The sequence below is a fragment of the Panulirus ornatus genome, chromosome 27 (assembly GCF_036320965.1).
Source record: "Panulirus ornatus isolate Po-2019 chromosome 27, ASM3632096v1, whole genome shotgun sequence".
Lineage (NCBI taxonomy): Eukaryota > Metazoa > Arthropoda > Malacostraca > Decapoda > Palinuridae > Panulirus > Panulirus ornatus.
In genome coordinates, this window is record NC_092250.1 from 17,882,669 (window position 1) to 17,903,281 (window position 20,613).

General features: G+C 38.3%; 1 protein-coding gene across 4 annotated transcripts in view; it reads left to right on the plus strand.

Annotated features, from left to right (window-relative positions):
• Positions 1 to 20,613, plus strand: part of yem (yemanuclein) — a 176,759-nt gene that overhangs the window by 3,164 nt on the left and 152,982 nt on the right. For all 4 annotated transcript variants that reach the window (XR_011714687.1, XM_071678275.1, XM_071678278.1 and 1 more), the window contains exons 2-4: positions 9,641 to 9,769; positions 14,346 to 14,453; positions 20,202 to 20,351. Coding sequence is in view for 3 of the 4 variants with exons in the window: in XM_071678275.1 (XP_071534376.1) it covers positions 9,641 to 9,769; positions 14,346 to 14,453; positions 20,202 to 20,351 (387 nt within the window). In the remaining variant the exon portion in view is untranslated. The remainder of the gene's footprint in view (positions 1 to 9,640; positions 9,770 to 14,345; positions 14,454 to 20,201; positions 20,352 to 20,613) is intronic.

Genomic DNA, 20,613 nt, shown 5'->3' on the forward strand with positions numbered 1-20,613 from the left:
AGGAATATGATAGAGTTGATAGAAATGCTCTGTGGAAGGTATTAAGAATATATGGTGTGGGAGGCAAGTTGTTAGAAGCAGTGAAAAGTTTTTATCGAGGATGTAAGGCATGTGTACGTGTAGGAAGAGAGGAAAGTGATTGGTTCTCAGTGAATATAGGTTTGCGGCAGGGGTGTGTGATGTCTCCATGGTTGTTTAATTTGTTTATGGATGGGGTTGTTAGGGAGGTGAATGCAAGAGTTTTGGAAAGAGGGGCAAGTATGAAGTCTGTTGGGGATGAGAGAGCTTGGGAAGTGAGTCAGTTGTTGTTCGCTGATGATACAACGCTGGTGGCTGATTCATGTGAGAAACTGCAGAAGCTGGTGACTGAGTTTGGTAAAGTGTGTGAAAGAAGAAAGTTAAGAGTAAATGTGAATAAGAGCAAGGTAATTAGGTACAGTAGGGTTGAGGGTCAAGTCATTTGGGAGGTAAGTTTGAATGGAGAAAAACTGGAGGAAGTAAAGTGTTTTAGATGTCTGGGAGTGGATCTGGCAGCGGATGGAACCATGGAAGCGGAAGTGGATCATAGGGTGGAGGAGGGGGCGAAAATCCTGGGAGCCTTGAAGAATGTGTGGAAGTCGAGAACATTATCTCGGAAAGCAAAAATGGCTATGTTTGAAGGAATAGTGGTTCCAACAATGTTGTATGGTTGCGAGGCGTGGGCTATGGATAGAGTTGTGTGCAGGAGGATGGATGTGCTGGAAATGAGTTGTTTGAGGACAATGTGTGGTGTGAGGTGGTTTGATCGAGTAAGTAACGTAAGGGTAAGAGAGATGTGTGGAAATAAAAAGAGCGTGGTTGAGAGAGCAGAAGAGGGTGTTTTGAAATGGTTTGGGCACATGGAGAGAATGAGTGAGGAAAGATTGACCAAGAGGATATATGTGTCGGAGGTGGAGGGAACGAGGAGAAGTGGGAGACCAAATTGGAGATGAAAAGATGGAGTGAAAAAGATTTTGTGTGATCGGGGCCTGAACATGCAGGAGGGTGAAAGGAGGGCAAGGAATAGAGTGAATTGGATCGATGTGGTATACCGGGGTTGACGTGCTGTGAGTGGATTGAATCAGGGCATGTGAAGCGTCTGGGGTAAACCATGGAAAGCTGTGTAGGTATGTATATTTGCGTGTGTGGACGTATGTATATACATGTGTGTGGGTGTGGGTTGGGCTATTTCTTTCGTCTGTTTCGTTGCGCTACCTCGCAAACGCGGGAGACAGCGGAAAAAAAAAAAAAAAATATATATATATATATATATATATATATATATATATATATATATATATATGTATGTATGTATGTATTAACGTTTGGATGAAAATACCATTCCTTTAGGGGCGGTTCGAGAGTTATGAGTATTTCAGAATTTAAAATGAATGCATATTATTATTAACGTAGTTATGAAGGAAACTTTGTTGCTGTAGCAGTTCGAGAAGGTTATGTGTAATTCAAAATTTAAAAAGAATTTAGGAATATCTTACAGTAAACATAATTTTTCAGTTATATAGTTTCTTTAGACATTCAGTTTTTTTTTTTATAGAGTTCTGTTGGTATTTTTAAGATTCTATGGTTAATTGAGTTTTTTCATCGTAAATTGCGATATTCACTTGTGTAGATTTTTTTCCTTACGTTGAAGGCTCCAGTCACGGACAAAAGTCCACATCAAGAACGGGCCTTCATTGAAATATATAGAATGCGTGGGGTAGCGATGCTGTGTCCTGTAGGATGGGGTGTCACGAGGAATGGATGAGGGCAACCGACTAAGAATATCTACAAGTGTATATATATATATATATATATATATATATATATATATATATATATATATATATATATGTGTGTGTGTGTGTGTGTGTGTGTGTGTGTGTGTATATCGGAAAGGATCACAATTTTGCGCGTGATCAAGATGTTCCTATGAGTCCACGGGGAAAATGAAACACGGTAAGTTCCAAATTGCACTTTCGTGTAATAATCACATCATTAAATGGCGTCCTAGCTTCGTCTCTTCGATGTATATCAAGTGACTTATATTTCTCTCTTGCGTCTCCCCTGATGATGTGATTATTACACGAAAGTGCATTTGGGAACTTACCGTGTTTCATTTTCCCCGTGGACTCATAGGAATATATATATATATATATATATATATATATATATATATATATATATATATATATATATATATATATATATATATATATATATACATACATACACACACACACACACGTGTGTGGGTGTTTATGCGTATATAAGTGGATGGGCCGTTCTTCGTCTGTTTCCTCACGCTACCTCGCTGATGCGGGAAATGGCGATCAAGTATTATTATTATTATTATTATTATTATTATTATTATTATTATTATTGATAATATTATTTTATGATAATGATAATGATAATAATTATAATGATAATGATAATAATAAAGGTTTATGAAAAGGAAAAGAAGAGACAAGAAAAAGTAAATTCGAATTTTGGAGAAAGTGAAAAACCTCTTTTAAAATGTCCAGGTTATGTTTATTGGGAAAGACATGAGAAGGTAGAGAGTTCCAGAGCTTGGAGATGTAGGGAAAGAAACTTCTCAAAATGGTCCTTATTTGAATTGCCAGCGGCCACACAAGCAGCCAGCTCCTTGGAACAAAAACCAAAGAAATATCTGTAGAAGAGGGAAAGTGAACCAACATTGCAACATAGGGCAAGCGGATCAAGTTTTGAAGGTAGCTGATAGAATTTATGAGTCACGCAGCTTTCAACTTAACCCTGTCAAGTAAAGATGCAGAGCTAGATCCATTTGAAGATAGCTTGAGAGTTTATAGAGCTTACAAGTCAGACAGCCTTTGTCTCAACTCTTTCAAGTAAAGATGCAGAGCTAGAAGCACCCAAGATATGAGAGAAGTCTTCTATACAAGGACAAATCAATCCTTTGAATAAACGGAGCAACTGTTCAGAAGAAATGAAATTTCTACATCTATACAGGACTCCCAGTTTCTTAGAGGCAGACTTGGCTATTTCTGTAATGAAAGTGTGGATGTTACAGTAATACGAAATTTGTTTATTGAGTTGAGGTGGAGTTACAAAACCTTCAAAGGAGAGAGAAGAGTTATGAGGAGTTTTTGATAGATGGGTAGAAACTAGGTCTTGGAAGCATTAAACTTAACTAGCTTTCTTCTACCCTGATAAGATATCCTGCCCCTGTCTGAGTCTATAAAGGAAGTTCTAGAGATGCTGATCGAGAGATAGAAGGAGTAGCATTGAAGGATGTGGATGAATGCATTGTTTGCAAACAAAAACACAGAATCTGGCACTGAAATACTTTTCATCTGTCAATCATTGATTTAAGAATGAAGTGATTTGAATGAGAACGTAGTAAATGGAGACAACATACAAAGATTTTAAACATTAAAGTACAGTTAAATAATTACTTAATGAAAGAAACACAGAGAACAAATAGAGTAGTTAGAGAATGCAAGAAAGAAGATACCATTTTAGAATTAAGAGAAATTAGTTACAGGAATAGACTGTAGGATTTAAGTTTGTTGACAATGAAAGGGGTTACTAGATACAAGTTTTAAGTTCTTAAACCAGTTTGATGATGTCAACAGTGAACAGTTGAATTACCAGAGGCCAAAACTGAAATTAAGGAAGAAACTTGTGAAAAAAGGTATTAGTACTTGTGTAGTCAGAGTAGTGGATAAATGGAATAAATTGAGTGATGAAAGTGTGAAAGTGGACAGCATACAGAAGCGTAAAAGCTGTATGATTGTACAGAAGGTTTAAGAGATGGAGCTATCATTGACATTCAGGGGGTGACAGGGGAATCATAGTATCTTTTAACTTTTAATTGTGGGGCAGTTTCCCCAGTAGGACATTTGTTCTCACCTAGTACTCATATTTGTGAGGCAATTCCCCCAGTAGACCTTTCCTATTCCCCCAGTACTCAAGAGAAAAAAAAGCCATTTTCCCCCTCAAGAAACTAGGGTATTATTATCATTTCGGACATTCAGCGAATTTCTTTTGTGGACTCTGAGCGAGGTATTTATCAAGTGTGTTCTTAAATATATCTAAAGTACTACTCTCAACCATTTTACTTGGCAGAAAGTTCCCTATGTTAACAGTACTGGTAAAGAAAAGGTACTTTTCCTCATTTGAGGTAAATCGTTTGCCCACAGGTTTGTATGTTACTACGAGTAGAATCAGAAAAATCAAGTTGTATGTGACTTGATAGATCAAGATTATCAAGATCTTTGATCATTTTGAATACTTGTGTTTGATCACCTCTTAACCTTCTCTTTTCTAAGTTAAATAGATTTAAGTCTTTTAATCTCATCTTGTTAGATTTGTTTCTCATTCCAGGTATCATCTTGCTAACTTGACTCTGTACTGTCTCTGTTCTGTCTGTCTTTTTTTCAGGTAGGGTAACCAAAACTGAATACAATATTCAAGGTCTAGACAAACCAATGAATTGCTAAGAGTAAAGATGTCTTCCTTGGACTTGAATTCAAAGGTTTTACCAATGAAATCTAACATTTTTTTTGCCCTTTTCACTGCTTCTGTGCACTGCTTCCTTGTTTGTAGATCACCAGAGAATATTACACCCAAATCTTTTTCCTCATATACCTTTTAAAGTTCAGTAGAATTCATGCTGTAGCTTGCATTTTCGTTTTTATTACCAGTATGTAAAACTTTGATATGAGAATTAATTTGCCACTTCTGAGCCCAGTTCATCTGTTTGTCTGTCAGTTTGAAGCTATAGGCATTCAGGTTCATTTGTAGATTAATTTCCCCTCGTTGTATCATTAGTGAATTTTGATATCTTGAAACACAGCCTATTATCAGTATTATCAATATATATGAAAAAGAAAACTGGTCTCAAAACTGATCCATGTTCCACTCCACTTGTTATGTATAACAATTCTGAGGCTTTTTTATGGCCAGCTAACCAATTTTGTATCTACTGTAGTACAACCCCATCATTGCCATGTGACTTAATTTTTGCTAGTAATCTTTGATGCAGAACCTTGTCATACCTTGCTGATGATATCTTAAATCAAGCAGATTTGTCAGACATGAGTGAATTCGTTGAAAACCATGTTGGTACTAGTTTTTTGAGTGTTGGTCCTCTAATTGGTTTACAGTTCTCTCTTGGATAATGGTTTCCATAAGCTTTCCAATCACAGAGATCCTCATTATGAAGCAGGAGACCAAATTGGAAGTGGAAGGATGGTGTGAAAAGGAATCTGAGCAATCAGGGTCTGAACATGCAGGAGAGTGAAAGGTGGGCATGGAACAGTGTGAATTGGAATGATGTGGTATACTGGGGTTGATGTGGAGTCAGTGGACTAACCAAGTTGTGTGAAACGTCTGGGGTAAACCATGGAAAGGTCTGTGGGGTCTGGATGTGGATAGGGAGCTGTGGTTTTGGTGCATTACACATGACAGCTAGAAATAGCATGAACGAATGTGGCCTTTTTTGTCTATTTCTGACACTACCTCGCTGAAGGGGGGGATGCTGTTTCCTGTGTGACATGGTAGTGACAGGAATGGATGAAGGTAAGTAAGTATGAATATGTACATGTGTATATATGTATATTGGAGTGGATGGGCCATTCTTTGTCTGTTTCCTGGCACTACCTCTGATGAGGGAAATGGCAATCACGTATTATAATTATAATAGTAATGATAATGTTAATAATGATAATAGTTATAATAATAATGATGATAATAACAATAATATTATTAGATTATTTTATTATACTTGATCGTCGTTTCCCGTGTCAGTGAGTTAGCACCAGGAAACAGATGAAGAACGGCCCCTCCACTCATATGCACTTATATATATTTACATAAACGCCCATACATGCACATATACATACATATGCATATCAACATACACACATATACATACACAGACATATACATATATACACATATACATATTCATACTTGCTTGCCTTCATCCATTCCTGGCACTACCCCCACCCCACAGAAAACAGCTTTGCTACCCCCTTCTTTAGCGAGGTATCACCAGGATGACAGTGTATTTAGAGTTATTAATCTTCTTTCTTATGTTCTCTTATTTTCTCGGTATGATTTTCCCATTAGGTGGGTGGTCAAACACCAGTTGTCCAGAATTATTCATTATATTTCAATAAAGCTTTTGCCTTCACAGAGGCGTCATCAGGAATATACAAATAAGATAAAAACTGCATCACAAAACTTGGATGTGACATGTAAAATGCAAGCAAAATATAGATAAGAAACACACTTGGAAAAACAGTATGTAGCTTATAAAAGTAAGGGAAAATGCTAAAAACTAAACAAATTACTAATATCATGAAGAGTCGTATGAGTTACAATCTAAATGCAAGATATGGAAAGAGAAATATAGAATAACATACAGTTGAGGAAACATAGAACAATATTAAATGAGATAGAAATATAGAAATCTGTCACTAAATACACTTAAGCCTGGCCAGTTGTGACTCTTATTGTCTAGATATGGAGTTGAGGTCATATTGGGTTTGTCTGATTCTCTCTGACCTTTGTAACCCAGGACTGGGTTAGTCAGAGCTGCGTTCCTTGTGGCCAGAAATGGCAGACTCAGTAGCTTATGGTTGGACAATGATGTGGCCCATCTGTCCTAAAATGGCTTTAGCTCTATGTCCTATTGGTGGGCCATCAAAGAGCTGTATGGCGATGGTCATGTTTGTCTAGATGTTGATGACAGGTGCTTTCTCTTTAATGTGAAATGCTTCTAATATCTGTAGTTTCCTCCATTCACTGCAACTAGTAATGCTTTTGGTGTTATTCACTATAATCTCCCTCAATAGTGTTGTTTCATGCATTTGTTCATGATGTTTGATTCCACCTTCTTGTAAGTGGAACGAGAGGTTGCAGCTCGATGCAGGTTGGATGTCCAATGTACTTTATGTGGTAGAGCTGACAGTCCCCAATGTTGCATTAGTATGATTCAGACTTCCAGAGCAATCTCCAATGTTGTTCATTATGAGCGAACATTTTTTTCAGATTGTTGTAGTATATTATCAGACTGATATTCTCATCTTCATCAATCGTTTTGATGTTTCTGGCCACAATATCTCACGTGATCTTCTCTTCCTTTCAATGTGTTGTAAATATGTTCCTGTAGTTAACTTTAATGCTGTCTCGTTGAGGTTATCTTTTTGCCATGAGATGTTGCTTTAGCATGTTCACAATGGTATCAAATTCAGTATTTGAATATCCATTGTTAATTAACATAGACCGGACACATCAAAGTTCTTAGTGCAGAAGTTGCCAGATAACCAGGCTCCCTACTTGGATTTGCATTGGCATGAGATGTATTGAAGACTATGAAAAGTACAGTACGACTGAATTTGAATGGTGCATTAAGTACAAATTGATAAACACTGTAAATATCTAAAGCTCAAAACTGTTTAATACATTTGCTACAGCCATTAAAAACACTATGTTTGAAAAGGTGCCTGGATAAGTGTCTACAAAGTGTACCAGACCATCCAGGATGTAGTGGTTAGATAAGTCTTTGGCCATGGCCTCCAACAGCATGACTGATCAGTGGAGTAACAAGACAGATCTAAAGGTAAAAGACCTCTAAAACTACTGTCAGGTAAATGAAAAGTAAGTTTAGATCTTGAATGAAAAATAGTAGGGAAAATGAAAATGAGAGGGTTAAGAAAGACAGACGAGATAAAGCAATATGAAGAATGGTGTATGGTGTAGACACATAAGGACAACATGTTTGGATTTGATAATCATCCAAGATTTAGTGAGATGGAAAGTAAATCCTTCAATGCCACCACTGTTCTGGACACCATTTTAGTACTTATAAGTTTGGATGGCAGTACTTCCTTAGACATTGCTATCTAAATCAGGATTGCAGTGCTGTACTTCTTTGAGTGATTGCTATCTTCATGTTATGGCCTGATACCCTGGGACTGTATTAGATCAGATTGAAAGATTAACAGAAATCCAGGCAGCCACATAAAGATCTATGTCTTAAGTTTGAAAAGTCAGTCTTAACTAACCTTGATCATGTCCACCTGTTGCTTCCTTCTATTCACTCTTTCGACATCTGGAACAGTTATCACACAGGCCACTTGTTGCCTCATAGTTGTAACAAGGACAGAGTTGAGAGGCTAAAAAAGATTTAGTCACTTCATGTAAAATTATTCCTTCATGATGAACTGTAGCATCCCAGTATATCTTAATACTTAAATGTCTGTTATTCTTAAGTTTTGAATGACATTATTCCTCTTATGATGTGGAGGAACTAGAGTTAATTCTTATGTTTTTGTGCAAATAGATGTATGTGAAATATTCTTTAAAGTGGACAATGATATTATTATTGTTATTATTATTAGTTTATTATTATTATTATTATTATTATTATTTTTTTTTTTTTTTTTTTTTTTTTTTATACTTTGTCGCTGTCTCCCGCGTTTGCGAGGTAGCGCAAGGAAACAGACGAAAGAAATGGCCCAACCCCCCCCCCCCCCCCCATACACATGCACATACACACATCCAGACACGCAAATATACATACCTACACAGCTTTCCATGGTTTACCCCAGACGCTTCACATGCCTTGATTCAATCCACTGACAGCACGTCAACCCCTGTATACCACATGACTCCAATTCACTCTATTTCTTGCCCTCCTTTCACCCTCCTGCATGTTCAGGCCCCGATCACACAAAATCTTTTTCACTCCATCTTTCCACCTCCAATTTGGTCTCCCTCTTCTCCTCGTTCCCTCCACCTCCGACACATATATCCTCTTGGTCAATCTCTCCTCACTCATTCTCTCCATGTGCCCAAACCATTTCAAAACACCCTCTTCTGATTATTATTATTATTATTATTATTATTACTATTATTATTTGTTATTATTAGGTCCTGGGTGCATTGAGGAGTGTGTGGAAGCAGTAGTTGTTTCTTAGGGCAAAGATGAGTTTGGTTGATGGTAAAGTGGTCTCAGCAGTGTTATATAGACTTGCGTCATAGGCCCAAAATGCAAAATTACAAAAGGGTGGATGTTTTGGAAATAAAATGCCTAAGGACAGTATGTGCTGTGTGTAGGCTTGATCATGTAAGGAATGACAGTATAAGGGAGATGTATGATAGTAAGCTGATTGTGTTTGAGAGAGCCAACCAGAGTGTGAAGAGAAACTGACAAAGAAATTTGCATGTCAGAATCGAAGGAATCAAGGGCAAGTGGGAGACTGAGAAGGAGGTGGAAGGATGGAGTGTAAGTTTTTGAGCTATCAGGGTCTGAGCTTTTGGGAAGGTGAGAGGTATGCATGGGATAAATTGAATTAGAGTTATGTGGTTTACAGGGGTCATGTGCTGTCTGTCAGTGGGTTGAAATAGGGCATATAGAGTGATCAGAGAAAACTACAGAATGATTTGTTGGTCTTTGATGATTTAGCAGATAAATATACAAGTGCTCTATATTGAAAATAAAATCATTGATGTATACTGTGTACCGTAGTATCAAAATGTTTGAAATGTTTATCTGTAGTGGAAGACACTAATCTTTATGAAGTTTTTATACCTACAATCCTTTTCTCATTTCTTAAAACATTTTCAGCATGAAAGATTAGGCAAGAAGCGATTGGGGGATGTTATCAATGGTCCAGCATTAGACCCAACAGACCCATTTGCAGCAGATGAAGATGCTGCTTTGAAAGCTTTGGCAAAGCAATTTGAAAACAGATATGTAAGTACCCTATTGTTTTGTTTTTGGGCTAGATATTGTATGTGTAAGCTCCTGAAATTGTAGGCAAACAAATGTCCCTGCAGTATACTTTGATACCTTGTACAGGACCTGATATACATTTTTTGCTGTTTCATATATTTTGTCACAATTACTTTGTTTTCATTTTTTGTTGTTTTCTTTTCCTGTTTATAAGTTTTACTCCATATATTATCATTATTATGATTATTATTATTATTTTTGTTTATTTTTCTTTGTCGCTGTCTCCCGCGTTAGCGAGGTAGGGTGAGGAAACAGACGAAAGAATGGCCCAACCGCTCCACATACACATGTATATACATACACGCCCACACACGCAAAAATACATACCTATACATCTCAACGTATACGTATATATACACACACAGACATATACATATATACACATGTACATAATTCATACTGTCTGCCTTTATTCATTCCCATCGCCACCTCGCCACACATGCAATAACAACCTCCACCCCCTCATGTGTGCGAGGTAGCACTAGGAAAAGACAACAAAGGCCCCATTCGTTCACACTCAATCTCTAGCTGTCATGTAATAATGCATCGAAACCACAGCTCCCTTTCCACATCCAGGCCCCACAGAACTTTGCATGGTTTACCCCAGACGCCTCACATGCCCTGGTTCAATCCATTGACAGCACGTCGACCCCGATATACCACATCGTTCCAATTCACTCTATTCCTTGCACACCTTTCACCCTCCTGCATGTTTAGGCCCCGATCACTTAGAATCTTTTTCACTCCATCTCTCCACCTCCAGTTTGGTCTCTCACTTCTCCTCATTCCCTCCACCTCTGACACATATATCCTCTTGGTCTATCTTTCCTCACTCATTCTCTCCATGTGACCAAACCATTTCAAAACACCCTCTTCTGCTCTCTCAACCACACTCTTTTTATTACCACACATCTCTGTTACCCTATTTTTACTTACTCAATCAAACACGTCACACCACATATTGTTCTCAAACATCTCATTTCCAGCACATCCACCCTCCTCCGCACAACGCTATCCACAGCGCACGCCTTGCAACCATATAACATTGTTGGAACCACTATTCCTTCAAACATACCCATTTTTGCTTTCCGAGATAATGTTCTCGACTTCCACACATTCTTCAGTGCTCCCAGAATTTTCGCCCCCTCCCCCACCCTATGGTTCACTTCCACTTCCATGGTTCCATCTGCTGCCTGATCCACTCCCAGATATCTAAAACACTTCTTTTCCTCCAGTTTTTCTCCATTCAAACTTACCTCCCAATGGACTTGACCCTCAACTCTACTGTACCTAATAACCTTGCTCTTATTCACATTTACAGTCAGCTTTCTTCTTTCACACACTTTACCAAACTCAGTCACCAGCTTCTGCAGTTTCTCACATGAATCATCCAACAGCGCTGTATCATCAGCAGACAACAACTGACTCACTTCCCAAGCTCTCTCATCCACAACAGACTGCATACTTGCCCCTCTTTCCAAAACTCTTGCATTCACCTCCCTAACAACCCCATTCATAAACAAATTAAACAACCATGGAGACATCACACACCCCTGCCGCAAACCTACGTTCACTGAGAACCAATCACTTTCCTCTCTTCTTACACATACACATGCCTTACATCCTCAATAAAAACTTTTCACTGCTTCTAACAACTTGCCTCCCACACCATATATTCTTGATACCTTTCACAGAGCATCTCTATCAACTCTATCATAATCCCTCTCCAGATCCATAAATGCTACATACAAATCCATTTGCTTTTCTAAGTATTTCTCACATACATTCTTCAAAGCAAACACCTGATCCACACATCCTTTACCACTTCTGAAACCACACTGCTCCTCTCCAATCTGATGCTCTGTACATGCCTTTACCCTCTCAATCAATACCCTCCCATATAGTTTCCCAGGAATACTCAATAAACTTATACCTCTGTAATTTGAGCACTCACTTTTATCCCCTTTGCCTTTGTGCAATGGTACTATGCAAGCATTCTGCCAAATCTCAGGCACCTCACCATGTTATTTTTTTTTTTATTTTTTTTTTTTTTTGCTTTGTCGCTGTCTCCCGCGTTTGCGAGGTAGCGCAGGGAAACAGACGAAAGAAATGGCCCAACCCACCCCCATACACATGTATATACATACGTCCACACACGCAAATATACATACCTACACAGCTTTCCATGGTTTACCCCAGACACTTCACATGCCTTGATTCAATCCACTCACAGCACGTCAACCCCGGTATACCACATCGCTCCAATTCACTCTATTCCTTGCCCTCCTTTCACCCTCCTGCATGTTCAGGCCCCGATCACACAAAATCTTTTTCACTCCATCTTTCCACCTCCAATTTGGTCTCCCTCTTCTCCTCGTTCCCTTCACCTCCGACACATATATTCTCTTGGTCAATCTTTCCTCACTCATTCTCTCCATGTGCCCGAACCATTTCAAAACACCCTCTTCTGCTCTCTCAACCACGCTCTTTTTATTTCCACACATCTCTCTTACCCTTACGTTACTTACTCGATCAAACCACCTCACACCACATATTGTCCTCAAACATCTCATTTCCAGCACATCCATCCTCCTGCGCACAACTCTATCCATAGCCCACGTCTCGCAACCATACAACATTGTTGGAACCACTATTCCTTCAAACATACCCATTTTTGCTTTCCTAGATAATGTTCTCGACTTCCACACATTCTTCAAGGCTCCAAGAATTTTCGCCCCCTCCCCCACCCTATGATCCACTTCCGCTTCCATGGTTCCATCCGCTGCCAGATCCACTCCCAGATATCTAAAACACTTTACTTCCTCCAGTTTTTCTCCATTCAAACTCACCTCCCAATTGACTTGACCCTCAACCCTACTGTACCTAATAACCTTGCTCTTATTCACATTTACTCTTAACTTTCTTCTTTCACACACTTTACCAAACTCAGTCACCAGCTTCTGCAGTTTCTCACATGAATCAGCCACCAGCGCTGTATCATCAGCGAACAACAACTGACTCACTTCCCAAGCTCTCTCATCCCCAACAGACTTCATACTTGCCCCTCTTTCCAAAACTCTTGCATTCACCTCCCTAACAACCCCATCCATAAACAAATTAAACAACCATGGAGACATCACACACCCCTGCCGCAAACCTACATTCACTGAGAACCAATCACTTTCCTCTCTTCCTACACGTACACATGCCTTACATCCTCGATAAAAACTTTTCACTGCTTCTAACAACTTGCCTCCCACACCATATATTCTTAATACCTTCCACAGAGCATCTCTATCAACTCTATCATATGCCTTCTCCAGATCCATAAATGCTACATACAAATCCATTTGCTTTTCTAAGTATTTCTCACATACATTCTTCAAAGCAAACACCTGATCCACACAAGACATGTGAAATGTCTGGGGTAAATCATGGAAAGGTCTGTGGGGCTTGGATGTGGATAGGGAGCTGTGGTTTCCGTGCATTACTCATGACAGCTAGAGAATGGGAGTGTGTGGATGTGGCCTTTCTCTGTATGTTTCCTTGCGCTACCTCACTGTTGCAGGGGGTAGCAATGGTGTTTCCTGTGGGGTGGGGTGGCACTGGGAAATGGATAAAGGCGAGCAAGTTTAAATATGTACATATGTATATGTATGCATGTAATGTATATGTCATGTGCATATATGTGTTTATATGTGTAAGAGAGTGGACGGATCTGTATTTATTTGTTTCCTGGCGCTACCTTGCTGACATGGGAAACAGCAAACACATATTAATTGATAGATATTGTTATTATTATTATTGTTGATGTTATTATTATTATTATTATTATTATTATTATTATGATTATTATTATTATTATTATTATTATTATTTTTGTTGATATTATTGTTATGATTATTATTGTTATTATGTCATGAGTGGGTGTGACCTTTCTTCATCTGTTTCTGGCGCAAACGTGGGAAACGAAAGTCATGTATGAACAAAAAAATATTATTATTATTATTAGCATGGGTTTTTAATCTTACTGACTAGTTCCCTCATCAAGTGTTGACTTGAGATATATTATTAAAAAGTGATGTATATTCAGAAAGGTTGTGGAAAGCATTTGGAGGTCTTCATTTTTTCAGTCTCACCCTAACACCTTGGTTACTGTTGCTGCTATTTAAAAGTGATGTATATTCAGAAAGGTTGTGGAAAGCATTAGGAGGTCTTGATTTTTTCAGCCTCACCCTAACACCTTGGTTACTGTTACTGCTGGCCATATTTGTATGTGAAGTGTGTATGCATTGTCTTAATTTATTTTATGTTCCAAATGTGATTATGTATATTCTTAATCATAATTTTTGTCTCGTTTCCAATTGCAATATATAATTTCTCTGATATTAACTTGATATACTGTACAGTTTGAATTTGGAACAATGCAAACACTTTCTATGTCCTCTTCTGTTTCAGAGGGTAAACATCAACACCTTATCATTACTTAATACGAAGTTAATACTAAATGATATGCTAATTAACTATTTATTTTCAGGGAGGGTATACACCATCTAGGAAAAAGAAACGCAGAAAAGAGAATGACTTCTCCACACTTGGAGAAGGTTACGATGAAACTGATCCCTTTATTGATAACTCTGATGCTGTAAGTTTTGCTTTTAAGAGATGACTCAGGTTTGATTGATATAAGCAGTTTGTGAGGCTTTAGATTTATCCTCAACCATATCTTTCTGCATTTATTTTTACTTTCTTTGAATCCATTCTGTATATTGTTATCTGGCTTCTTAAAAATTCACCTTTTGTGTAATGTCACAGATGGGGAGAGGTCTCATCTATAGTCAAAATGAGAGCCTGTTCAGGCATACCTAGAAAAATTTACAAGATGGTCTGTTACTATCTAATTTACATTGGATTATCCAATTTTCTGATATGTTGAATATGTACTTTTAGCAAAAAAAAATGCAGAATGATCAGTTGCTCCCTTATTTACTTTAGGTTTTTCATTTATTTTGAAATATTTGATAGGGTACTTTTGATCTAGGTGCCTGTTTATGTAACCATTCATTGACTAATACAGATATTCAGAAATGCTCTTTAGTTAAGTACCAGTTTTCACTCCCAAAAAATATTCATAAGTATTTACTGTTCAAGTTGAAGCAGTTATTGAAGAATATTAAGATATTCATCATGAAGCATATCTTCATTTAAGCAGTTGATTACTCTGTATAACAGTGTAATGTAAGAGAATTGGGGCTGAAAGCCATACACCTTTTGTCTTCAGATATCAAATAGCATTTTCATTTCAAGGAAATGGAGCTATACTAAGTATAGTTCTTGGGTCACTAGTAAGATGATTATACTTCCAGGGTCTTTGTCCTTGTCTTTGTGTGTAAGTGGATTTGTCGTATGTCACAAGAATGTGTAGTTAGTTTTATCTGTTTTTAGCTGTGGATTAACATCTTGCTTATCATGCTCTTGATTAAGCTAAAGTTCAAGGTACGCTTGGTTCATTGTAAAATTGAATTGTTTTCACAATGTGTATCTGCACATAATTGGCACTCTTTTCACTTAAGAGTATCAATTTTATGCAGAGTATTTTTCAGTCATGCTGAGGTAGGTTCCAAGGAGGATGGATTCATTATTGTCTCCTGAGACCTATACTTGCTGGTTACAAGGGAGATGTAAGCAGGGAATTTGAGTCATATAGTGATTATATAGTAATTGTAGCAGTATGTGTAGTTATGAAAATCTGTGAGATAGGAAAGTTCTTACATAATGTTGGTGCTTGGAATAAAACATGTATGAATAATGTAGTAAACTCTGGAAATATTTAAGAAGAATGGCCAGGTTCTCATAGGTTTGAGGTAGACAAAATAGAAGGTAAAGGATAAGAGGCAGAAAGATGAAGGGAAAAGATGAGAGGCAAAAGAATCATAATAAGGAAATTGTGAGAGTTGAAAAATTCTTCGCTGAAGGTGTGGTCAGTGATAGAAGAGAGGTGGTAGGAGAGGTAGAAGATTATGAGATAATTAGATCTAGATTATATGATGCTGAAGATGGGAGCAATTACTGTTAGTTTAATGATAAGTTATGCATCAACATATAATGAGAAGCTTTTAGCAAAGGCTTCAATGAAAGTATTATTTATAGAGGGAGGATGATACTTTTGTTGGAATAATTAATGAATGCAGAGGTTGAGAAGGATGATACTAAAGGTATTGTTATGCGTAGATGGGGCTTTTAAGGGAAAAGTGTAGATGGAGAGAATTTTGCTAAGATTATTCAGAAACATGGTGGGGAAATTTGAGTTTGATGAAAGATTAATCAAACTATGGGAACATTTTGAAGACTGTGATGATGTTTAAAAAAAAAAGGGGGGGTGGGAGGGAAAAGTGGAGGATGAGAGCACGTATATCATAAAACAAACCAATTTTACCAACCAATTTTACCAACTCAGAAAAGAAGCCAAGTGAGATTGCTTGGACTGAGGGATAGATAAAATTGCATAGTTAGAATATTTATAAGATATAACAGTATCCATGGAGATGAGAGAAAAATACAGTTGCACGGTAGACCTAGTACATGGGTAATGCTATGAATGTTTTTTTTTTGGGGGGGGGGAAGTTAGTGTTAGACAGGGCAATGAACTTTGAAGTGGACATTAGGCTCCAAGAGTTAATCAACAGCCGAGTCAAACAGCTGTTTTAGGGTAAGTTTACTGGAGTAGATAGGTAGAAATTGCCAATGAGATTTGGACTGGATGGAGACCACATTCAGTTAAAGGAAGAAATGGCAGTAAAGGACAAAAATAGTGTTGGAGAACAACCAGAGGCAATAGAGAAGAGATGCAGTCTTCAGAACAAAGTGAACAAAAAGAACGTGCAATTATATTTGGAACAAAGAGGGAAAGCTTACTTTCAGAATGGAGTGCTGTTAAGGTAAATAGAGAAATTTGCATATCATGAAGATTATGGCCAAGGTTTTCAGTAGAAATTTCTGACCAAAGGAAGACCTAAGAAGAAAAAAGGTAAAAACTTGGAAAAGAAAAAGACCAGAGATATAATACCCACAGCACTAATTGAAGCAGAACAGGAATATCAGTCAGTGAAAGAGTAGGTCTAAAAGTTGACAACAGCTGCCCAGGAAGGTACTATCGTACTGACTGAGGAGTGTTAAAGTGGTGACCAGAACAATCTTACATTCTCCATGTCAGGATTGCTGGTCTTACTTTCTGCCTCATCAAAATGGGACTACCGGATTCCTCCTGCCATTTCTTCTTACAAGCACCATATACCTACTTAAACCTTGCTTATTAGTATTACTTTTTTCACATAAGTTTTTTTTTTTTTTTTTTTTTTTTTTCCGCTGTCTCCCGCGTTTGCGAGGTAGCGCAAGGAAACAGACGAAAGAAATGGCCCAACCCACCCCCATACACATGCCTTGATTCAATCCACTGACAGCACGTCAACCCCGGTATACCACATCGCTCCAATTCACTCTATTCTTTGCCCTCCTTTCACCCTCCTGCATGTTCAGGCCCCGATCACACAAAATCTTTTTCACTCCATCTTTCCACCTCCAATTTGGTCTCCCTCTTCTCCTCGTTCCCTCCACCTCCGACACATATATCCTCTTGGTCAATCTTTCCTCACTCATTCTCTCCATGTGACCAAACCATTTTAAAACACCCTCTTCTGCTCTCTCAACCACGCTCTTTTTATTTCCACACATCTCTCTTATCCTTACGTTACTTACTCGATCAAACCACCTCACACCACACATTGTCCTCAAACATCTCATTTCCAGCACATCCATCCTCCTGCACACAACTCTATCTATAGTCCATGCCTCGCAACCATACAACATTGTTGGAACCACTATTCCTTCAAACATACCCATTTTTGCTTTCCGAGATAATGTTCTCAACTTCCACACATTCTTCAAGGCTCCCAGAATTTTCGCCCCCTCCTCCACCCTATGATCCACTTCCGCTTCCATGGTTCCATCCGCTGCCAGATCCACTCCCAGATATCTAAAACACTTCACTTCCTCCAGTTTTTCTCCAATCAAACTCACCTCCCAATTGAATTGACCCTCAACCCTACTTTACCTAATAACCTTGCTCTTATTCACATTTACTCTTAACTTTCTTCTTTCACACACTTTACCAAACTCAGTCACCAGCTTCTGCAGTTTCTCACATGAATCAGCCACCAGCGCTGTATCATCAGCGAACAACAACTGACTCACTTCCCAAGCTCTCTCATCCCCAACAGACTTCATACTTGCCCCTCTTTCCAAAACTCTTGCATTCACCTCCCTAACAACCCCATCCATAAACAAATTAAACAACCATGGAGACATCACACACCCCTGCCGCAAACCTACATTCACTGAGAACCAATCACTTTCCTCTCTTCCTACACGTACACATGCCTTACATCCTCGATAAAAACTTTTCACTGCTTCTAACAACTTGCCTCCCACACCATATATTCTTAATACCTTCCACAGAGCATCTCTATCAACTCTATCATATGCCTTCTCCAGATCCATAAATGCTACATACAAATCCATTTGCTTTTCTAAGTATTTCTCACATACATTCTTCAAAGCAAACACCTGATCCACACATCCTCTACCACTTCTGAAACCACACTGCTCTTCCCCAATCTGATGCTCTGTACATGCCTTCACCCTCTCAATCAATACCCTCCCATATGATTTGCCAGGAATACTCAACAAACTTATACCTCTGTAATTTGAGCACTCACTCTTATCCCCTTTGCCTTTGTACAATGGCACTATGCACGCATTCTGCCAAATCTCAGGCACCTCACCATGAGTCATACATACATTAAATAACCTTACCAACCAGTCAACAATACAGTCACCCCCTTTTTTAATAAATTCCACTGCAATACCATCCAAACCTGCTGCCTTGCCGGCTTTCATCTTCCGCAAAGCTTTTACTACCTCTTCTCTGTTTACCAACTCATTTTCCCTAACCCTCGCACTTTGCACACCACCTCGACCAAAACACCCTATATCTGCCACTCTATCATCAAACACATTCAACAAACCTTCAAAATACTCACTCCATCTCCTTCTCACATCACTACTTGTTATCACCTCCCCATTTGCGCCCTTCACTGAAGTTCCCATTTGCTCCCTTGTCTTACGCACTTTATTTACCTCCTTCCAGAACATCTTTTTATTCTCCCTAAAATTTAATGATACTCTCTCACCCCAACTCTCGTTTGCCCTTTTTTTCACCTCTTGCACCTTTCTCTTGACCTCCTGTCTCTTTCTTTTATACGTCTCCCACTCAATTGCATTTTTTCCCTGCAAAAATCGTCCAAATGCCTCTCTCTTCCTGTCCACTCAAACACTTATAAGTATCACCATGACAGATTTCGTCAAATCTGTGGTCCCTAGTCCCCCAACCCTTTTTCAACACGCAAGTCCACAAGCTGTTAACCATTCCCACTCATTTGCAGTTGTATATGATGCAAGTGATACTTTTTAGTGAATTTTCAACATTATATAATGAATACTTATTGATAAAAAGTTTCTGTTATTCTGTTGCATTACTCAGAACTCTCCACTGGTATACCTTGAGAATAAAAGGAGCTCTTGTAGAAGGCATGCTTGCTGCCTTAGCAACTCAGTTTTTTTTTTTTTTTTTTTTTTTTTTTTTTTTTTTTTGCATTGAATATGTTAGGAATAGGCAAATGATAAAGTAAGTTTTCCCCTCACAGAATACATTCAAATAAAAGCTCATCAGCAAGACAATAATCTATGAGAAACCTATTCAGTTTGCTACATAAAAGGTGAGTTGCATCTACTGTAATTAGCTCCTTATCATGAGGAATCCTAAGGTTTTCATCTTAAAAGCATTGGTAAGTTATTGTACTAAACATAACATGGAAATTCATTGTTTAGCTCCTCCTCAATCATCATTTGAGCATTTCCATGGGTTGGATGTACAAGATCTTTTCCAGAATTTTTCCATACACATGACCACAGTTTATCCCTGGGGATAGGGGAGAAAGAATACTTCCCACGTATTCCCTGCGTGTCGTAGAAGGCGACTAAAAGGGAAGGGAGCGGGGGACTGGAAATCCTCCCCTCTCATTTTTTTTTTAATTTTCCAAAAGAAGGAACAGAGAAGGGGGCCAGGTGAGGATATTCCCTCAAAGGCCCAGTCCTCTGTTCTTAACACTACCTCGCTAATGCGGGAAATGGCGAATAGTATGAAAGAAAAAAAAGACATCACCACAGTTGTTTCATGTTCTTAATGGAGAACATTTGCACAGGTAATGATGTATTGTCATATTCCATGAGTGATTATATGCAATAGCTTTGATTTTTCATGCATTTTTCTTCACAGTGTGATGAGGTGGTACCAACACACATGGAAACAAAACACCGAGGCTTTTACATTAATTCGGGTGAATTAGACTTTGAAATGGTGGCAGAGGAGTCTGAAGATGAAGACTCTTGTGTTAGTGAAGCTGAAGTCAGAAGAAAAAAGAAACAGGTTAGTTTGTATAAAGTCTCATGTAAATACATAATAGCTGTAATATGAGTGTATGGGGAGGGTGTTTTGCAATCTTGGAATTCCTTCTCTTAAATCTTCTTTACTGTCATGTAACTTTTCATTTTTGTAGACTGACTTAGCATATGCAATTCATCCACCACTCTGTTACCAAGAAATACATCTTTGCATCTTTCCAAATGTGTCTCTTGCTATAAGTTCTCACCGATCTTTCTTTATTGATTTCAAGGGGCTGTTCACTCTC